The sequence below is a fragment of the Dermacentor andersoni genome, chromosome 9 (genome assembly GCF_023375885.2).
Source record: "Dermacentor andersoni chromosome 9, qqDerAnde1_hic_scaffold, whole genome shotgun sequence".
Lineage (NCBI taxonomy): Eukaryota > Metazoa > Arthropoda > Arachnida > Ixodida > Ixodidae > Dermacentor > Dermacentor andersoni.
The window spans coordinates 119475766-119496145 of NC_092822.1; the positions used below are offsets into that span (position 1 = coordinate 119475766).

Here is a 20380-nt window from a genome sequence, read left to right on the forward strand (position 1 = left end):
CGACGAATCGCAAGAAATTTCAGGAGAACGGTCCTACCATATTTTCCTCTATAAGTTATGTTGCAAGTTTCTCTGTAGCCGCGACCGTGGCTAATCGGTGACGGCATTACAACGAAAATGTTTTTTGAAGTACGATGCCCCGAACTTCGTACTGTAAAGCGCAAAACGATACGATGCTCGCGCGAAAGCGCAATGTCGTGTACGTGATTGTCCACGCGCGTGCAGCCGTCAGTGCCACAGCCAACACGAAAAAGAAGCCTCTGTACAAGGTGGAGGACATGGTGGACGTCGAGCCTGCAACACAGCGGGCGCTCTACACCTACACGTCGCCGAGCTTCAAGAAGATGATCAACTTTGTGAGTCCGCCCACGTCACCGACGATCAGTTCTCTGCAGAATTGGGCACACCACTCGAACTAACTCTTTAATGCTAGCATATGAGTGTCAAAGTGGGGAAAAAGTGCGTGTGTGCGAAGTGCCCGCAGCCGGTCACGTGGTAGAGGTATGTATGTACGTACGTACGTGTGCGTGCGTGCGGTCGTCTGCTCCGTACCGCCGTCAGTTGCACTTCGCTCCTCGAAGTGCAACTGGCGTGTGTCGAGTGAGCTCCTAAACAACATTTTGCAGTATGGTGAACACGATTTAACAATTCATGGATCCCGGAGCGCGACGTAATGCTAGCACATTTATCTCGCATTTACCGCTAAATCTCCACTCAAACATTTAAAGCGAAGCTTTCTTTGGCTCTTCCTTCGACTTTCCCACTGCTGCTGCTGCTGTGGGCTGCTGTCGCGCACACCGCGTCGAGGTTGGTTTAGAGCGTGATGACAGCACAAGTTAGAGAGAAAAGGCGACGGGAGAAATTCGTTCTCACCCCACCACGTCGAATGTGCACGATGCCCTCTGGAGCTCCATGGCCGTCGCCATATTAGCCGCTTGACAGCTGTAATTATCCGTGACTACCCTCAGAAGCAGTGCAGAAACTGCAGCGCTTCCCTTTCTATTAACGTGCGAGGCCAGAGGGGACGCAGATAGAACTGTAGACATGAGAAGAAGGAGAGGGAGGAGAAGAGGCAGTTCCTATACAAGAGAAGGGCGGACGTGACGTGGGAAGGCAAGGAAACCCCACCACTATACGAGAGCGGTTCCGGAGAAACAGGATAAGCTTAAGTTCAAGGTACGGTGCAGTACGTTGCTGCTATTTCTGAAAAATAAATGCCATGCAAATATGTCAAGCGGGCAACTTACGCAAGGCTTCCAGAAGCAGAGCCGCATTAATTAAAGTCCACCGCAGGATCCAGGAGATACTACGGAAGCGGTCGACCGTTCTGTGCCCACCGCATTAGTTTGCAGCTATTGCATTGCTAGAGGTCGTGGATTTGATCCTAATCGCGTCAGCCGCATTTAGAGGGGGGCGAAATAGAAAACGCACGTGCACTTAGATTGTGGGACACGTTAAAGGACATCACGGTGTCAAAATTAACCTGGAGTCCGCCACTGCGGCATGCCTCATAATCCGAGTGTGGTCTTGGAACGTACAGTGCCACAATCCAATTCATGTTTAATACTTCTGCCACAATGCGATGTGCCATGTGAGGAAATGACAACGCTCAACCCTCTCATAAGTTATAAAATATGGCTCACAACAACGCCTCAAGCAAACACCTCTCCCTGTGTGTTCTGTGTACTACGCAGACAAACGGCAGTAGTGCACGCAAGGTAGCGTTTAACACTCACCACTCTCGTGTTAGCCTAAACGTTGAAGAAGTAAGCTTTAGCCGTTAACATCACCGCTAATTATCGTCAATAAAAGCAAACAACCCAAAAGCTTCCCTTACATCGATTCCCACAGTGCGTGGGGTCAGCATAATTTTCTTAATCACTGTGTATATAACTTTCTTTTTCTTATGCATATAATGCTTCATCCTCGTTTTTTCTGTTGCTTTTATTTTCCTGTTGCTATCGTATAGCGTCAGTGGCACGACGATATCCCTCATTCTGGCGAATCTTTCGTTTCCTATGCCAATTTGAGCCACCTCTGTTCAGCGATGTGTTTATGCACTCTGTGTTCGTGCTTTCATCTCTCTATCCATACTTCATGTTCGTCTGTGTTATCTCTGGTTGGCTTTGGCCTTCCTGCAACAAGTATTATTGCTGATGTCTTTCTTTGCCAAGGTCACGTGCATCACTTGTTATTGTGACCCCGTAGGGGCACCTTGAGCAGTCAGGGTGTTGGTGCTTGGCACCGCCACGCACCCCGAGCCCCCATACCGACGCTGTTATTTGTACCGCGGCTACAGGTTTTAAGGCGAAGGGTTACAAACCGCAAGCGGTGGTGGTCGGGATCTTGGCCAAGCCCCGGCTGACGGGCCTGACTGTCAGACTGGGAGGACCCAGCTGAGAATATGAGGGTGAACCTCACCCGACAACCCTCAGCTCGTACATGACGTATGGCATTTGTATCCTCAAAAAAAAAAAATGATCGGTCTCTGGAAAGAGGCCGCACCAAAATTCTGAGCAGAGAAAAATTTTGTGAAAGCTTTCCGAAGTTCCTAGTTATTCACTCCCCTGACGACAAAGCACCTGTAACAATCGATCTTAAAGATCGCGAAGCCTTTAGAAACTGCCATGGGCAAAGAATACAAGGCGAAAAGCCTTGCATCAGGTTATCTCTTGATTCAAGTACAAACAAAAGAATAAACCGAAGATCTCCAGAAATAAAAAGAAATTGCTGAGCAGAGTGTAACAGTTACAGCTCGCCGTAGCCTGCATAATGTAGAAACAGCGATCTCCAAAAAGCAATTCACGAACGAAACAGATGCACATATTCAGGAAAATCTCCAAACTCAAGGTGTCAGCGCTGTTCGAAGGATCACCATCCGAAAAGCAAATGCAGAGATAAAAACTAGGCACATAGGGATCACGTTCAACCGCAGCATTCGTCCAGAAAGAGTAAATGTGTCATATACAGGGTGTCCCAGCTAACTTTAGCGAGAGTTTAAAAGTATGCGAATGTCCCGTAGCTGGACAGAACCAAGGTAATGTTGTTTGCGTCCGCTTGGCGATATTCACGTTATTTTTTTATTCCACGTAATTAAATAATTAGTCTTAATTAGTTAATGAACTTTTCAAATATTATAATTGGATGAAAAGTGTCAATGAGAAAATTGTTGAGCGACTTGAAAAACTCCCTATGGAGCTTTTTTTTGTTCAATATGTGCTGCATAAAAGTGATTTTTTTTTAGAGTGAAATAAGCCCACCAATACACACAGTGCCTCAAGCGGCCAGTCGCGCGGGGGTCTTGCGAACGAAAGACTGCGAAATGTGTGAAAGCGTTGAAATTCCGTGAAGTTTGGTAATATATCCGGTGACATCGCGCAACACTACGTTTTTCGTATCTACAGGCTGAATCTTTGAATGAAAGGCTGCGTTTCCCGGCTGCGGAGCTACTAAGCTTTATGTAAGACCTCACCGCCGTAAACCAGATTGATTTTCCATCTCACCTTCGAACTAAAATCTCAGGAATAATCGTTACCTAAGTGATGAGTCGTCGTTCTCTATTGAAACTGTGCACGAGTCGACGTAACAGTGTAGGATAGAGCACGGCGACACTCGCGGTGCACACTGTCGCTTTAAGCTTATTTATGCGCAAGTTTGGTCACCCTTTCTCGGACATGCAGGCCAAGAAATCTACCGGTCCGGTGCAGCTAAAGGACTCGTTCTTCGACACCAGCGGCGTGGAGTCCGAAGAACTGGACTATAAGAAGGCCTCGGACACAGACGTCGCCGCTGGCATACGCGCCTACAGTGGAAGTAAGGGCCAAAATCTAACGAAGCGGCGATAAGTTTATGCGTGTTCGACACTGTACTCTTTAAGACCGGTTCGTTTTGTAGCTAGTGAATCTAGCAGAGCTTCAGAGCTTACAGTAAAGACGGCGACAGATTAGCGCCACCTGTAAGATTTGGTGTCGGGCTCGTAGGACGATCGGAGGAACTTGGGGTGACAGGACTAAGGGAGCAGCCTTTATTTCCAGTATTTACATTCTAAACATGGGATACAGTTACACAGTCTAGCGTGACTCCTAAATGGAGCCCGCAAGACGAAGCATACAGCAAACGAGCACACAGCTCACGAGTACGATCACAGAGCACGACGACGAGCACAGAGCACGACGACGAGGACTCCTAGCAACCGACAAACAGCCGTTCTTAAACACTTCGTGTTCCCTAGATCCCTAGGTGAGGCAAAACGTTCGACGTCATCGTAAACAAGCCGCCTCTCTGCGGGACGGTTTACACACACACGTACGCACAGTTTTCACTGCCGATTACCAGTGTCAAACGTCAACGCAGTTCACCCGCCGCTTGCCCATTATCTTGAGTCTTGAAAGGCGCGTTGGTTCCCCGAGCTGACCAGGCACCGTGGTTACCGGTTGTCCCTTGTCCGGCGCCTCTAAATTCCAGAGCTGCCTTTCTCCTGAAGTCGCCACGTGTGTCAGCAGACTAGGTCGGTGGTGGCGGGTACAGTAACAATAGTTGGTCCGCTGATCGCGTTTAGCCATAACGGCACCGAGGGGGTGATAAAGCTGCACCTCGAGGTCACCACGAAATGAGTCACCGCAGCAATTGTGGTACGCTTCCATGGTTCTCTTCGGGGAAGCTCGCAACGCTCGCAGCTGCATCTAGCTGAGAAAATGTTGCCACCTCGGCAGGTCATTCCTAACAGCTCCTCCATGGCCCGGAAAATCTCGAGTGGCCAGTGCTGACAACCGCTGGGCAGGAAGAGAATGGCTGGCGAGCAAGAAGATGGCTTTGCTCTCGGCAATCCCTGCGCACTTGGAATGTCTGCAACCATCTCACAGCAACCGGCACAGAAGAGTCGATCCCGGCAACACAATACCGCTCAGCGTGCAAACGCCCGGAATCAGGTGTTAACCCACCAGGCTTCCTATCAAAATTTCAATGCAAGCCACTCAAATGGGAATCCCAAATTTTGCCCCCCAAATTTTGTGCCGCCAAAGCGAGTGTTCACGTTCCCCCTGAGTTCGACCAAACCTGACCGTCGCGCTGCACAAGAGTAAAGGTTTACGCAGAATTAAACTGAAGGCTCTCAACCACCAATACCCAAACATAACTTAAGCAGCCTAGCTTCACGAACAGTCTGTTCTTACCCTATCGCAGTGGCGTACTTATCGCATGTACGGTTGCAACTGAACCGTCTGGCCAACTCCACAGGTACGTAATCACAATCGCACTAGCTTTGTGGTCTCTATTCAGAACGCGTACTTGCGTCGTACGTAAGCATTTCATCACGCTTACTCACATTTGTTCCTTTAGTCCACACAGGACACGTAACTTAAACGAACAACTACCCTTGCGTATCTTATGCACTCCGCCGAACCCTTAAAAAAATGCGTCTGCTAATAACTCGCTCCACGCAGACATTCCACGCAGTTCTTACCAGAGAAGTCAGAACAAGGCCGCCCTAAACACACACGAGCAACCCAGTCATAAATCTCCGTCCTTCCGTCCACACAGGACATGCGCTAATGGAACTACGGACTCTTAGTGCAAATCACGCACTTACTGAAAACCTGCGCGCTTAACCTTAGAAAATAAAAGAAACACATAAAAAAAGAAAGTTAACTAATACACGCGCGCGTTACCATAGGCCTCTCACCGATAACATTGACCTTCAGGTTACTCGCAGACACACAAAAAAGAAAGCCTATGTACTCATTAACTCCTCGCGAGACTAAATGTTTGCATAAAACGCATCTTTACAATCTCGGAGCTTCTCGAACAAAAACACAAAGCTCATACCTTACATATTGAAAGAAATTAGTCTCAATTCGCGAAAATATTCCAAATGCTCAAAATTACAACAAAAAAACTCGTTTTCCTTCTACGGAAGCTCTCTGGCCTCCCGTTTCAAACGTTTTCGACTGACTAATACTTTTGAGCCGTACTCGAGGTGGTCGCGGTTCAAAAGCTGCTCTAGCTACCGAGGAACAACAAAAGGGCTGACTCACTATCAGCTCCTCCATACAGTCTCCTGCCAATTTGCGTCCTGGCGCCACGCTTTCCTCACGAACTCGACTGACCGCGTCGCGACTCCTTATCACCTCGTCTCGTCCTGCCACCTTGCGCTCCTTCGCACTACACGCTGAACTTCTAAAAGAACGACGGACCGACAAGGAACATAACTGCCCCGTGCCATTTGTCCGCGTCCGTGCAGAACATGCTTCACGGTCTCTTTTTGACTGGTGGTTCGAACGTGTTTGATGCGCCAACGTCGTCAACGACGACCGCACCTTTCTTCTCCTCGCGCCTTGGGTTTTCGCGCCTCTCGCCCTTTTTGGCTGCGCTACCTTATCTACGGCTTCCCGATTTTTACCGCACTTCTTTCTGCGGCGCTTTCTCTTTGAACTCGCTTTCATGTCGCCTTCTGGCGCCTCGTGCTGGCCGGTACACATCTCGTCGGCCCGGATCGGTCTCTTACCCGCACAGTCCGAATGATCCTTAACTAAATCATCCCTCTCTTGGCTACGTAGACTGGCGGAGAGCTGCACCGATCCCTGAACAATGCAGTTGTCCTCTCTTGAGCTACGGAGCTCGCAATCCTGCGAACTGCCCTACACTGCATCGTCCAGCTGGTACTTTACTTCGGCACGCAGATCTGACTCGACATGGGTGCTCACGTCTGTCGGGTCAGCAGTGCTCTCTACTTCGTTAACAACCTCGTTAACTTTACCTGCGACGCACACGCGCGGTGACTGTGCCAATTCATTCACAGCTGGCCTAGCTTTCTCTACAGTGCTCTGTTGGCACAGCACCTCGTTGCTCTCACTACGGCCTTTAACGGCCTCTGCTGCCACTAAGGCATCATTAGCTTCTCGCTTTTTCAGCAGTGCTCTCTACTTCGTTAACAACCTCGTTAACATTACCTGCGACGCACACGCGCGGTGACTGTGCCAATTCATTCACAGCTGGCCTAGTATACAGTGCTCTGTTGGCACAGCACCTCGTCGCTCTCACAACGGCCTTTAAAGGCTTCTGCTACCACTAAGGCATCATTAGCTTCTCGCTTTTTCCGCTCACCTACGAATGTGCCTCTACTCTCGAAGGTACTACTACTTCTCTCGGCTTTCGAGCAAAATCTGCTGTCTGCTTCTTCCCACTTTTGCTGCGTCCAGCCTACAGATTTCGCAAGCCGCTGTTCTCTTCGTGCGTTTAACTGCTGCAAATCCCCTATCTGTTCCTTCATTGCTGCCATTTCTTTTTCAAGCTCTTTCCGTTTTTGCTCACGCTCTTGGCGTTCTTGCTTGATTGATTCCCGTTCCTTTCTTTTGCTTAGAATTCGTTTGCCCATTTGTTCTATGAATTTTACATCATTGCCACTTTGCAGAATGGTCATACGAATATCTGCTTCCGTCAAGTCCTCCACTACATTTCCCTCGATCTCTTCACACAACCAGAACAGGTCAGCTCTCGTTAAGCACAATAGGACCATGGTCGCTACTTTAAGCTTCGGCTCTGCTGTCCCACAATACTTGCTGCGAAACCCCTGCAAATTAGAATACAAGTAAAAGGTCCCAGCGAATCAAATCTACACAGAGAAATTGAAGCCTGGTAAATCTTACAGCCAAAACCAAACGCTTACCCACTGAAGCAGCACGATATCACCAGTCCTTCTCCGCCGTATCCAGTCAGTTGCAAGAGGCGGTCAATCTCAAGTCGCCTCCAACTTGATCAGGATGCCGGTCGGTCATCATGTGCCAAAATGCGCGAGCTGCCATTGCTGTCTCCGAGTCGTAGGCCGATCTACGCACCGTAGGCCGATCTCACCGCTGCCATCCAATGTAAGATTTGGTGTCGGGCTTGTAAGACGATCGGGGGAACTTGTGGCGACAGGACTAGGCGAGCAGCGTTTATTTCCAGTATTTACATTCTAAACATGGGATACAGTTACACAGTCTAGCGTGACTCCTAAATGGAGCCCGCAAGACGAAGCATACAGCAAACGAGCACACAGCTCACGAGTACGATCACAGAGCACGACGACGAGCACAGAGCACGACGACGAGGACTCCTAGCAACCGACAAACAGCCGTTCTTAAACACTTCGTGTTCCCTAGATCCCTAGGTGAGGCAAAACGTTCGACGTCATCGTAAACAAGCCGCCTCTCTGCGGGACGGTTTACACACACACGTACGCACAGTTTTCACTGCCGATTACCAGTGTCAAACGTCAACGCAGTTGACCCGCCGCTTGCCCATTATCTTGAGTCTTGAAAGGCGCGTTGGTTCCCCGAGCTGACCAGGCACCGTGGCCACCGGTTGTCCCTTGTCCGGCGCCTCTAAATTCCAGCGCTGCTTTTCTCCTGAAGTCACCACGTGTGTCAGCAGACTAGATCGGCGGTGGCGGGTACAGAAACAATAGTTGGTCCGCTGATCGCGTTTAGCCATAACAGCGCCGAGGGGGTGATGAAGCGGCACCTCGAGGTCCCCACGAAATGAGTCACCGCAGCAATTGTGGTAGGCTTACATGGTTCTCTTCGGGGAAGCTCGCAACGCTAGCAGCTGCAGCTAGCTGAGAAAATGTTGCCACCTCGGCAGGCCATTCCTAACACACCTCATCCCAGACCTATCATCTCACTGACATTATCTGCCGCCATGTTGGAGGACCAGCACAGTGAGCACCGGCGTCCGTTGCCCTGTCGCGCGGTGGTTATGCCAGTTTTACCGTGTATCTCACAGCGACACAACGCGTCCCTATTGCATTGATGCAGGTAACTCACGGTCGTGAATGCGATGCACTGATGTGATCCTAGCCGACAAGCGGCAGGACAAGCAGGGCGAGAAGCTGTGTCCGTGACGTCACGTGCAAGCCGTCTTCTAATGCTTGTTAAATGTAGCGTGAAAGCAGACAAGCGATCGACGATGCAATTCGAGTTTCGCCCAAAGCACGATACAGCGATATCGATGTACTACAGTGCATTATTATGAACGGCATATGAAACAATATACAGGGTGGCTCGAGTTTTGCAGCGAAGCAATGTACGGAGTTTCCGTACCGATTCTCGAGGAAGGGTCTGCGTGGGAACCCCGAAGCCGCGTTGTATGATCAGGGCACCGACGAGAACGCGCAGCCTGGCTTGGCAGAGCTGGTGCAGCACGCAGCAACATATGTCTGACATGACGGGAAATATATATATACTAAGCTCGCATAAAGTGAAGTGTTTGAAAGGACTCGGCTATAGCGAAAGAATTGCACCAAATATCAGTGAAGCGTTTGCAAGGCCAGGACATATTCCGGACAGATGGCAAAGAACAACCCTGCGGCTGTTACAGATTCCGTCACTCTAGAAAAAGAACGGGCAAGTCGCACACACAAGACAAATATTTTTTAATTAAAGAATAATAGTATAAAACAGCCCTAAACAAACGAACACTGCACACGCGTTAAGAACTAAACTACACAGTAAACACAATCCTACTCGAAAATTCCGGACGGTTTAGTCGCGTTGCTTGCTAACGTATCGCTGCCTCATATCAACCGCAATGGCATAGGATTGGTCAGGTCGTGAGGCAGCTGCATAAGACGGGACCCGACGATAGGGTACCGTAGCACAGGACGGGGCTTAGCGAGTGGCCTCATGCTGAAGCTTGGGCTGGCCTCCGTGGCCACAGCACGGGACCGAAACTGCAGCGGGAACCTGGCCGTGTTGCGCAATGCACTGTCGCAGTACTCTAGTGGTACGGCGGGCCGGTGCGTTGCCGGTGGGTTCCCCTCCCCGGGCCAGGCACTGTGAGCCACCCGTTGTCTTCTCCAGGGCGCTATTGGAAACACGTAAGCCTCGTCACCCACTGAACTGCAATTCTTATTTGTCTCACTCTCCGTTATCAAAAGGCAACGCCACTCCCGAAAAGACTTCCGAACAGTCTGATAACGTACTTACACAGCTTCGTTGTCTTGATGTATGAGCTGTTCAAATTGTCTTACATCTGCAAAGAGCTTTCTTTAAGGGGAGAAGCCTTCTACGTGGATAAAACTGACAGTGTTCTTAGCCGCGACCTTAGGAGGCCTTCCTTACTTCTGATCTTATGCTCAATTATTTAAGTGGTCATGATGAACTAACCAACATTCAATGGATAAATAATGTCAATATGTTGTTAATGTCGTGTAGCTGAGAGAACAAAAAATGCACCAGATTCAGTTCTTTGTGGTGCGTCATCTTCAGTAACTTCTCCTGTCATATATATATATATATATATATATATATATATATATATATATATATATATATATATATATGTGTGTGTGTGTGTGTGTGTGTGTGTGTGTGTGTGTTCGTGTGTGTGTGTGTGTGTGTGTGCGTGCGTGCGTGCATGTGTGTGTGTGTGTGTGTGTTTGTGTGTATGTGCGTGCGTGTGTGCGTGTGCGTATGCGTGCGTGCGTGCGTGTGTGTGTGTGTGTGTGTGCGTGTGTGTGTGTGTGTGTGTGCGTGTGTGTGTGTGTGTGTGTGTGTGTGTGTGTGTGTGTGTGTGTGTGTGTGTGTGTGTGTGTGTGTGTGTGTGTGTGTGTGTGTGTGTGTGTGTGTGTGTGTGTGTGTGTGTGTGTGTGTGTGTGTGTGTGTGTGTGTGTGTGTGTGTGTGTGTGATCATGTTATGAGAAGCCAACAAACAATGACACCAAGGACAACATACAGGAAATTACTTGTACTTCCTAATTGAATTCAAGAAATGATAAGATAAGTTAATGGCAATGAAGGTGGATGAAAAAACAACTTGACCATGGTAGCTCACTTGGTTAGAGCACCACACGCGTAATGCAAAGACGTGGGATCCTTCCCCCCTGCAGCAAGTTGTTTGTTCATCCGTCTTGATTGCTCATTAATTTATCATTTCTTTAAGTCAATTAGTAAGTACAAGTAATTTCCCCTATGCTGTCCTTGGTGTCTTTGTTTGTGGGCTTCTCATAATTTGATTAATAATAACTGGGCCCTTCGGTTAACCCCCTTTCTTTCTATATATACATATATATATAGTCATGGAGGTGAGATGTCGGCGAAGGATATGTGTACAGGATATTTACGATATTTACATACCAACTCGCCCAAACTGCCACGCTTTTACGAAGAAAGCTAGGGCAAGAGAAAATGTCTGATCCGGCCCACGTGCAAGCGTCGTCTTCATCGCTCTTCCAAGCCTTGGGTTCATCCATCAGGGGTGTAGCAGGACTCCCGCTTTTTATACGTGCTCTCTGTTGCGACTATAATTTCGGTGCAATTACTCACGATACAGGACCGGTGACAGCTGCTCCTGCGTAATTCATTGGAGCAAACGACAGCGTCATTGAGATTTTTTACTGGCCGTGTCATGTGTGCAAGAATGTAAACAAGATTCTTGAATGACAAAGTTTCACTAACATATTTGTCCTCAACTTGTTCATTTCATGGCCTTTACATTTTTCATATCAACGGCATGCATTGCTTTGCTGGTTTTGAACTAATATAGTTCTAAAGCTCGTGTGATATTTTCTTTACTTATTGAATAGACAAATACATGGAAGCATTGATATCAGTTACATTGGGCACAATTTTTGTCACATAAGAGTATATTCTTTTATTTAAAAAAAACTAATTATTTCACTTGTTTTGACAGTGCGTAGCATTCAAGAATTCGTTTGCAGCATCCTTTGCAATGGCAATGCAGGTACTATTCATGTATTTGATCTCTCGACAAATTTTTTAAGAGGAAGCGTTAGCTCGGGCCCAACTCCGACGCGATCTATTCAGATACATGTAAAACGCAGAAACGCTTTTCTGAGATAACCCCGGATCGCTTTTAATGAAATATGTTGCATTTGAGAGAGAAAGTTGAATTCTAGTGTCTGTTGAAAGCGGAATTTCGATTTAGGGCCTGAATTTTGTTTAAAATATTTTGATAAATTCGAAAGTTCGAAAAAAATAGAAGCACGATGTTTACAAACTAATAGGTCTGCATCAAGAACAGATATCGCCGTTCTGTAAACGGCATCTACCATAACAGTCAAAGCGGACAAATTTGCTATGTCAGTTTGTACCTTGCGTGAATTGGGTACGTTGCGTACAAGGGCTCTGCAAAAGCCCTATTTCCATAATACTAAATTTTTTGAGATTTATATGTAACATGGCAATTTTTTCCGCCGTAGATGCACTATTAGAGGCAATTCACAGAATTGTGACATCATTCTTTATTGTTGAGTTAGAGTTCTAAACTTGATAGTTTGGTTTCCAGAAAATTTTCAATTTTTGCACAATTTTCAATAATGAATTGACAACCTAAATCAAGAATTCGAAACAAACAGTCTCCAGAATTTGAGCTTTTTTGTTAAATGCAACAAAGCTCATCAAATTTGGTGCAGTGGTTGCCGAGAAAAACTAATTCTCCTTCTACACTTATTTAGATAGGAGTACCCGAGCTAAAGCTTCCTCTTAAGGAGGAGGCCGAACTGCATCGTGAGCCCCCCCTCCCGAACGAAATTGCTGGCTACGCCACTGTCATAAATGTATGGGTCGCTCCGTAATATCACCCTCTGGTAGCTGAAGCGCCGTCCTGGCGCTTGTTATAAAGCCGAGGAGCTAAAAGGCAACATGGCTTCAGCCGGGAAACATGAACAACATCAATTGGTAGTGAGGAGGTCCGAGAAGAACAGGTATCAGAGAAGAAGCGCCCTGGGGTACAATCTCGCGACTGACGTTACCGAGTTGACGCAGCACCTTGTAGGGTGCAGTGTAACGTGAGAGGAGCTTCTCTGATATTCCAACGCGGCGACATGGCGACGGACCAGAGAGCCAGGCGTGAAGTGCACACTTCTGTGTCGGCTGTTGTAACGGGACTTCTGGTATTGTTGCGAACCACATAGTAGGTCGTGGACAAGTTGACGAGCTGCATGGGCTCGATGAACGACGTCACTGGCGTATTCAGTAGGCGAGTGAGGGGCCTACGGAAGGGAGCCAACGGAAGGGGAGCCTTAAATGGCAATGCAGGTTGTCGGTCAAACAGTAAATAAAACGGTGAATATCCAGCCGTGTCATTCTGTGACGAATTGTATCGGGTGAAATTGATCCGGTGAAACATACATGGCCAGCATGTCAGCGTTTGGTTCAGGCGCTCAGTCAACCCATTCGCCTGTGGATGATAAGCGGTGGTGAGCTTATGTTCAGTGGAGCAGGCACGAAGGATGCCATCTACCACTCTTAAAAGGAAGTACCTTCCGCGATCTGTGAGGAGCTGCCGAGGGGCGCCATCATGTAAATTATGTCGTGGAGGAGAAAGTCGGCGACGTATATAGAAGAGCTTGTAGGGGGAATGCTCTGGTGGTTGCGAAACCCGTGGCGTAGTCTGTCGCGACCGCAATCCATCTATTTCCGATATGGATGTAGGGAAAGCGCCTAGAAGGTCAAGGCAGACGCGGAAGATTGGCTCTGCAGGAATATCAAGAGGTTGTAGCTGCCCTGCACGCAGCGATGAAGGGCGCTTGTAGCGTTGGAAGCGTTGACAAACAACGACGTAACGGAGCACAGAACGGTACGTGCCAAGTCAGAAACACTGACGCCGGATGCGGGCGTAAGTACGCGACACACCTACCTGACCGGCAGTTGGTACGTTGTGAAGCTGGTGAAGAACGCTGGAGCATATATGGCGAGATACGACAAGGAGAAGCTCTGGCTCATCTGAGCTGACATTACCGCGACACAGAACATTGTCGTGTAGCTCAAACATGCGAACAGAATGGACTCGTGATTGAGAAGTTTGACGGTTATGACGAGCCGTAAAGAATTGTCTCATCGCTGTTGGGTAGGGATATCATCCGAAGCAAGAATGGACAGTACGCAGGCGTCTCAGTCAGGGTCATTGAGGTAGGGAGCATCGACAGGGTGACAAGCAATCTGCGTCTTGATGCAATCGCCCAGACGTGTAGTGCGCAACAAACGAGTATTCTTGGAGCCGTAGAAAAGGTTCGGCCAAACAAATAAGGTTTAAATAGGGTGACAACCCACACCAAATCCAGGCACTCGTATTGAGTGATGGAAGAGTTCCGTTCCGGCGATGAAAGAAGGTGACTGGCGTAGGTGATGACACGTTCCTTGCCGTGCAGTTTTCGGCCAAAGACAGCCCCAATTCTATGACCCCTGGCATCGGTGCGAAGCTCTGGAAGGCATGAGGCGTCGAAATGGGCCAGTATTGGTGGCGTAGTGAATAGACGGGTGAGGGCAGAAAACGATGCTGCTTCTTCGAGTCCCCACACGATAGGAACGTCCTTCTTCAAGAGTTCAGTAAGAGCGCGGGCGATGTCCGCGAAGTTCCGGACAAAGCGACGAAAGTAGGAACACAATCCAACGAAACTCCGAACGTCTTTGGCTGAGTACGGCACGGGAAATTGTTGCACTGCTCGCATCTTGTCGGGATATGGTTGAACACCGGTAGCACTGACAAGGTGACCGAGCATAGTTATCTAGCATCGCCCGGAACGGCACTTGGCAGAGTTCAGCTGAAGATTGGCTCAATGGAAGACGGCAAGAACGGCCAATAAACGGGCGAGGTCGTCGGGAGAGACAATGACATCGTCTAAATGGCATAGATAGATGAACCACTATCTCCCGCAGCAGAGAGGCCATCTTACGTTCGAAAGTTGCTGTGGCGCTACACAGTCCGAACGGCATAACCTTGAATTGGTACAGGCCATCTGGCATAATAAAGGCAATTTTTTCGCGGTTCATAGGTTCGAGTGGAATCTGCCAATAGCCGGACGATGGATGAAAAATATTGGGCTCCATGAGGGCAGTCGAGGGCGTCATCGATGCGAGGCAAAGGCTAGACGTCTTTATGAGTTACTTTGTTCAAATTCCTATAATCAACGCATAAATTCCAGCTGCCCTCCTTCTTTTTCACGAGAACGACAAGGGAGGCCCCCGGGCTAGACGAAGGTTTGATAAAGCCTTTTGTAGTCATTTTGTCGATTCCCGGCCGCGGTGGCCGCATTTTCATGGCGGCGAAATGCGAAAACACCCGTTTACTTAGATTTAGGTGTGCACGTTAAAGAAGCTCAGGTGGTCGAAATTTCCGGAGTCCTCCACTACGGTGTGCCTCATAATCAGAAAGTGGTTTTGGCTCGTAAAACCCTATAATTTTTAATTTTGTTGACCTCCTTCTGGATGACTTGACGTTCGCGATGGGATACGCGATATGGACGCCGGCGTGTAGGGTTGGTGTCACTAGTGTTGATTCGATGAGTCATGACACATGTTTGACCTAGAGGGCGATCGTCAAAATCAAGTATGTCGCGATAGGACGCCAGGACGCGGTAGAGATCTTGAGCTTGCTCCTGGGTCAGATCGGGAGCGATCTTCTTGTTAATGTCGTCGAGGGAAGAAAGAGCGAAGTTTGCGAAGCAAGAAGGCGGCGCAACATCTGCATCCAAAGCGGCAATCTTGCAGGGATCAAGTACGGAAATGGCGGCAAACGACAGGACTTGCGGGGTAACCTTAGGCAACAGGCCGACGCTGAGAAGGGGTAATACCTCGGTATTGTCGGCAATGGAAACAATGGTGTGACCAAGGGCGACATCGCGGGCCAACAGAACCTCGACAATTGGATACAAGATGTAGTCGCCATCAGAAATATTGTGTGAAGACGTCGAAGTAACGTATGCAGTAGCTTGAGGCGGCAAGCGAACGTGATGGCGAGAGCATAAGCGTGGTGGTACGTATGTTGGCTGGAATATCGGGAAGATGGGGCACTTCAAGCTGAAGAGTACCATTTGCACAGTCATTTAGGGCAGCATGACTGGACAAAAATCTAAGCCAAGGATTAGGTCATGGCGACACTTCTCAATGACGGCAAAGTGTAGTGAAGTGGGATGACCAGCGCTGAGAACGTGGGCTGCAGTAGAACGGCAGGGGTCCCTCCGTCAGCGACGCGGATGATGCGGAAGGCGGCAAGCGTGAGCACTTTATGAAGGCGACGACGAAGGTCTGCACTCAATACAGAAGTGTGCGCCCCAGTGTTGATGAGCGTAGAAATAGTGACGCCATAAACATCAACGTCTAACAAGCTTTGTCTCGTCGGCATCGTCAGATGAGGATTTGTGGTGGGAGTCGCCAATGCAGCGTCACTTCCGGGTGCTGCACTGCTTCGTTTTCCTGATAGGCACGTGCAGGGCTAAAAGGGGACGATGGGTGGTGAGTTTGCAATGAACGAGACGATGGGCGACGGCTTGGGAGCGAGCGCGACTGGTGACTACGCGGCGATGGGGAGCGATTATTTATCCTTGTGGCGTTGGGGAAAACGGACTGGGTTGAAGGTGCGAGGCGGTTGCTGTCCGGACGGCGGGTACCAGCGGGTAGCGCAGTAACGGGCGGCGTGGCCGATACGCTGACAATGTAAAGCATATCGGTCGATCATCAGGGGTTCTCCGCGCAGCAGGGTCGCGAGATCGCGTAGCGAATCGCTGCTATCAATAGGATGAAGGTGGACGCCATGAAGTTTGTGTTGGGCTGGACACGGTGCACACAGAGTGAATGCCCATGTGGGCAAACTCCTGCCGGACAATGGCTTGAACGAATGAAGTCGCAATCGAGCTCGAGTCACCGGCGTCAACTGGGGCAGGGGTAACGACCTCAAGTCCGTGGCGTACAATCCGTGTTAGCTGATCTGGTGGCACTGACGGCTGTGCTGCCGTGTGGTAATCGCAAGAGGACGTTCCCGCCTTGCTGGGAAGCCGTGCGAACGCGTGGTCAATGCGCCGGCTTTTAGCGTGCTCAAAGCGCTCACAGTTCTTTATAATAGCTTCGAATATAGATAAATTTTTTGCACTTTGAAAGGCTGAAGGCGTCGTCGGCAATCCCTTTCAAGATCATTTTATCATTCATTTTGCCAATTTATATTTTTACTTATATACCTACTTATATACCTTTTCACCTAAATATGCCTATTTATATTCATTTCACCAATCATTTTAAAAATGCTTGATTTCAGCGATACGCTAGTGATGCTGAAAAACGCTTATAAGCTGAAAATTCCGGCATGAAACCTTCCGAATATTTTTCGTCGAGAGTGCGCTCATTACGTAAAAAGCTATCGGACACAGGAATGACGCAGCAGAGGAATGACGGCTTGGTTATTAAAATGAGTTTCGATCATTTATTTACATATAACGTTCGTTACAACTGGGACAGTGCCTCAAATAGTCTAGTAATAGCTCCTGGCTTTGATTCAAGCGCAAGATTTCCAAATGTGTCATCATGACTAGGTTGACAATCTCGTCACTCTGCCACAGATCTTGCGCTTTTGAATGTTAATGCCAGAATTACGACTAAAAATTTTCCACAGTTTCTTTCACTAGTGTCTTCATCTTCTCCTCATGTTATATGCAACACCGAAACATGGCTTCGTGAAGTTATTCATGACTCAGAATTCACGCCTCCTGGTTACATTGCTGTCCGGTATGACCGTCAGAATAAGAAAGGCAGTGATGTGGCCTTGCTTTTATGTTCCGATTTTAACTTTGAGGTTCTACGAGGTCCTCCCATTATAGAATCGGTTTGGTGGAAGTTACTAGTGCATAACCAGAACTTAACAATTTCTGGTCTTTATCGCCCCCATGATAGCCTTAATGACTTGTTCGATATTTCGGAATTTATACACGACCATGACCATTTTCTACATACATAGCCTCAACAGTTCTAACTTAATTGTTCTTGGTGACTTTAACGTTCCCGGTATTCACCGGCCTTCCCTTACATATACCGCCACTAGTGCATCTATTTGTAAAGACTTTATTTCGTTTTTTTTCTTGTCCCATAACTTGATACAATTAGTTGATAAGAATACGCGGAAGAACTCGATACTTGACTTAGTGTTTATCAGTGACAGTCTTGCTCATTTCGGTTTTTAGAATGATATCCTGGAAGGAATCTCGGATCATAACGCAGTTCTCTATACACATTAACTGTCCTATCCCACATGAACGCTTTAGCTATTCTACATTTGATAATTTTAACAACGCTGACGATAAGTCTGTCACTGATACTCTGTCAGATAACTTTGACCATTGACTGTCACTCAGTACCTTATGTCATGTTGATAATCTTGTTGATTGTTTCGAGTCGTTAGTGAAATCTTGCATCAATAATTGCGTTCCATCAAAACAAAAACAAAATAATAAGCTTTCTTGGATTAACCACGATATCTTGCACCTGTCACGCCGTGTAGGTAGACTACGTAAATCAAAGCATTTTAATCCTGCGCTTCGCATTCCCTTTGAAAAAGCCAAGGAGGAACTTCGTACTCGTACTAAAAATGCTAAAGACTTCTATCTTTGAGTACAGCTCCCTATACTACTTAAATCAAAACGTCGCAGGTTCTGGACATCAGTTTTACCTCGTGTAACGTGCAGTAGCTCTTTCAAGGTTAACGACTCTATTACCCCACCGTAGTTTCGAATGCTTTTAACTCGTACTTCCAATCATTTTTCACCCTCGATAACCATGTAGTTCCAAATTTTAGTTATGATGCACAAACTAGTAAATCCGGCAATGTCGTAATAAGTTGTGATGGTGTCTTAAACCTAATCTTGAATCTAGACACTAAAAAGTGTGCCGGTTCAGATGGTATCCCGAATTCTTTCCTTTTAAGACACTCCCTATGGACAGATCAGTCCCTTACTGCAATCTTCCAGAAATCCTTAGACTCTGGTGAAGTACCAACTAAATGGAAAATAGCCAAAGTCCTGCCTTTGCATAAACCAGGTGAAAACTTCTCTTTAACTACAGGCCGATATCTCTCACACGCCAGTCACGCAAGGTGATTATTCATAATGTAAAGCAGAAGAAGAGCACAAGAACAAGGCCAGCCAGATCGTCTGTTCCATGCCTGCAGGGCAACCAGTGGGCCAGCCTGATCGCCAGTGCTTAGCACGAGTATGAGCCGTTCGGGCAACCAGCTGTTCCTCTTCTGCGTCACCTGCCTTCTCGGTTACGAACAGACGCTACCATCTGAACTGTTCAGTATACCCGATTACAATTGGTGGAAGGTGCTGGGTACTCAAGAACATCTACACCCTGGAACTCCGGTCTCGGACTCTGCCTCCCGTCATGCCTGACTTTCCCCAGCCGACGTCGCCGCCACCCTCCGTTGCCTGCTCTGGCGCTGTCCCGCAACGCCATCCAGCGGTTTTCAGCGGTACGGATGAACAGGACGTCAATGACTGGTTGTCTACCTACGAACGGGTGAGCTTGCACAATCGATGGGACGATACCGCCAAGTTAAATGCCGTCATCTTCTGCCTTGCGGGAGTGGCTCACCTGTGGTTTAAAAATCACGAAGCCGACTTTCACTCCTGGTCCGCGTTCAAGACCAGTTTCGCTACAGTTTTCGGTCGCCCAGCCATCCACAAGTTGCACGCCGAGCAGCGGTTACGAGAGCGAGCGCAACAACCCGGTGAAACATTCACCTGTTATATCGAAGAGGTTCTCGACCAATGCAAACGTCTGGATGCTTCTATGCTCAAAAATGACAAGCTGAAGCACATTTGGAAGGGCATCGCCGATGACATTTTCCAAATATTGATCGCCAAAAGTCCGCGCACCGTAGCAGAGCTCATAAACTTGTGCCAAAGCTACGACGAGTTGAGGCAGCGCGAGTTGACCAAGCGCCCCTCAGTGGCTGACGAGGCCTTCTCTGATCGCTCCCCTTTGCTCACACAAATCCAAGTTTTCGTGCGGGAGGAAGTTGCACGTCAGCTTTCTCTACTGCCCTTCACTGAGCTACCCCAACAGCAGCCGCTGCCGCAACAACCTCCTACACCGGTCGCCCCTACGCTCCGGCGGGTTTTGAAAACCAAGTTGCTGAGGTTCTACCAATGCAGCATCAGCAGTACCCTGTCGCCGCGCCACTTACTTACCCATCCGTCGCCGCGCAGACTCCTTGTCAACCACTCGTTCCGCTACATCCTCGGCCGCTACCACCCGTTCATCATCTCGTTCATCGACCTGCTCCTGCCTTTGCTAATCCTTGGCGCACGCAAGACAACAGGCCCATATGTTATGCCTGCGGTATCCCCGGCCATGTTGCACGACTCTGCCGCCGCCGCATGCTGCACTCTGATGGGTTTGTGCAGTCGCCTCCCTACGCCGACGTGCAGCCTTTCCACGACACTTATTTTTAGTCGGCAGTCGAACAGGCCACCAGCCGAGCGCCCGGTCCTTACACGTCGTTCTCCTTCCCCGCGTCGCCGCTCGTTGTCCGCCATGCGTTGGCGCCCTTCACCCACGCAAGAGGAAAAGTAAGCGCCGCAATTCAGGAAGCAGGAACTGCGTCGCCATCGATCTGT

General features: G+C 48.5%; 1 protein-coding gene across 2 annotated transcripts in view; it reads left to right on the forward strand.

The window, feature by feature from the left end:
- Positions 1-20380, forward strand: part of LOC126529579 (ribosomal protein S6 kinase beta-2-like) — a 133667-nt gene that overhangs the window by 76381 nt on the left and 36906 nt on the right. For both annotated transcript variants that reach the window (XM_055069929.2, XM_055069930.1), the window contains 2 exons: positions 226-356; positions 3681-3813. In XM_055069929.2, the coding sequence (XP_054925904.1) occupies positions 226-356; positions 3681-3813 (264 nt within the window). The remainder of the gene's footprint in view (positions 1-225; positions 357-3680; positions 3814-20380) is intronic.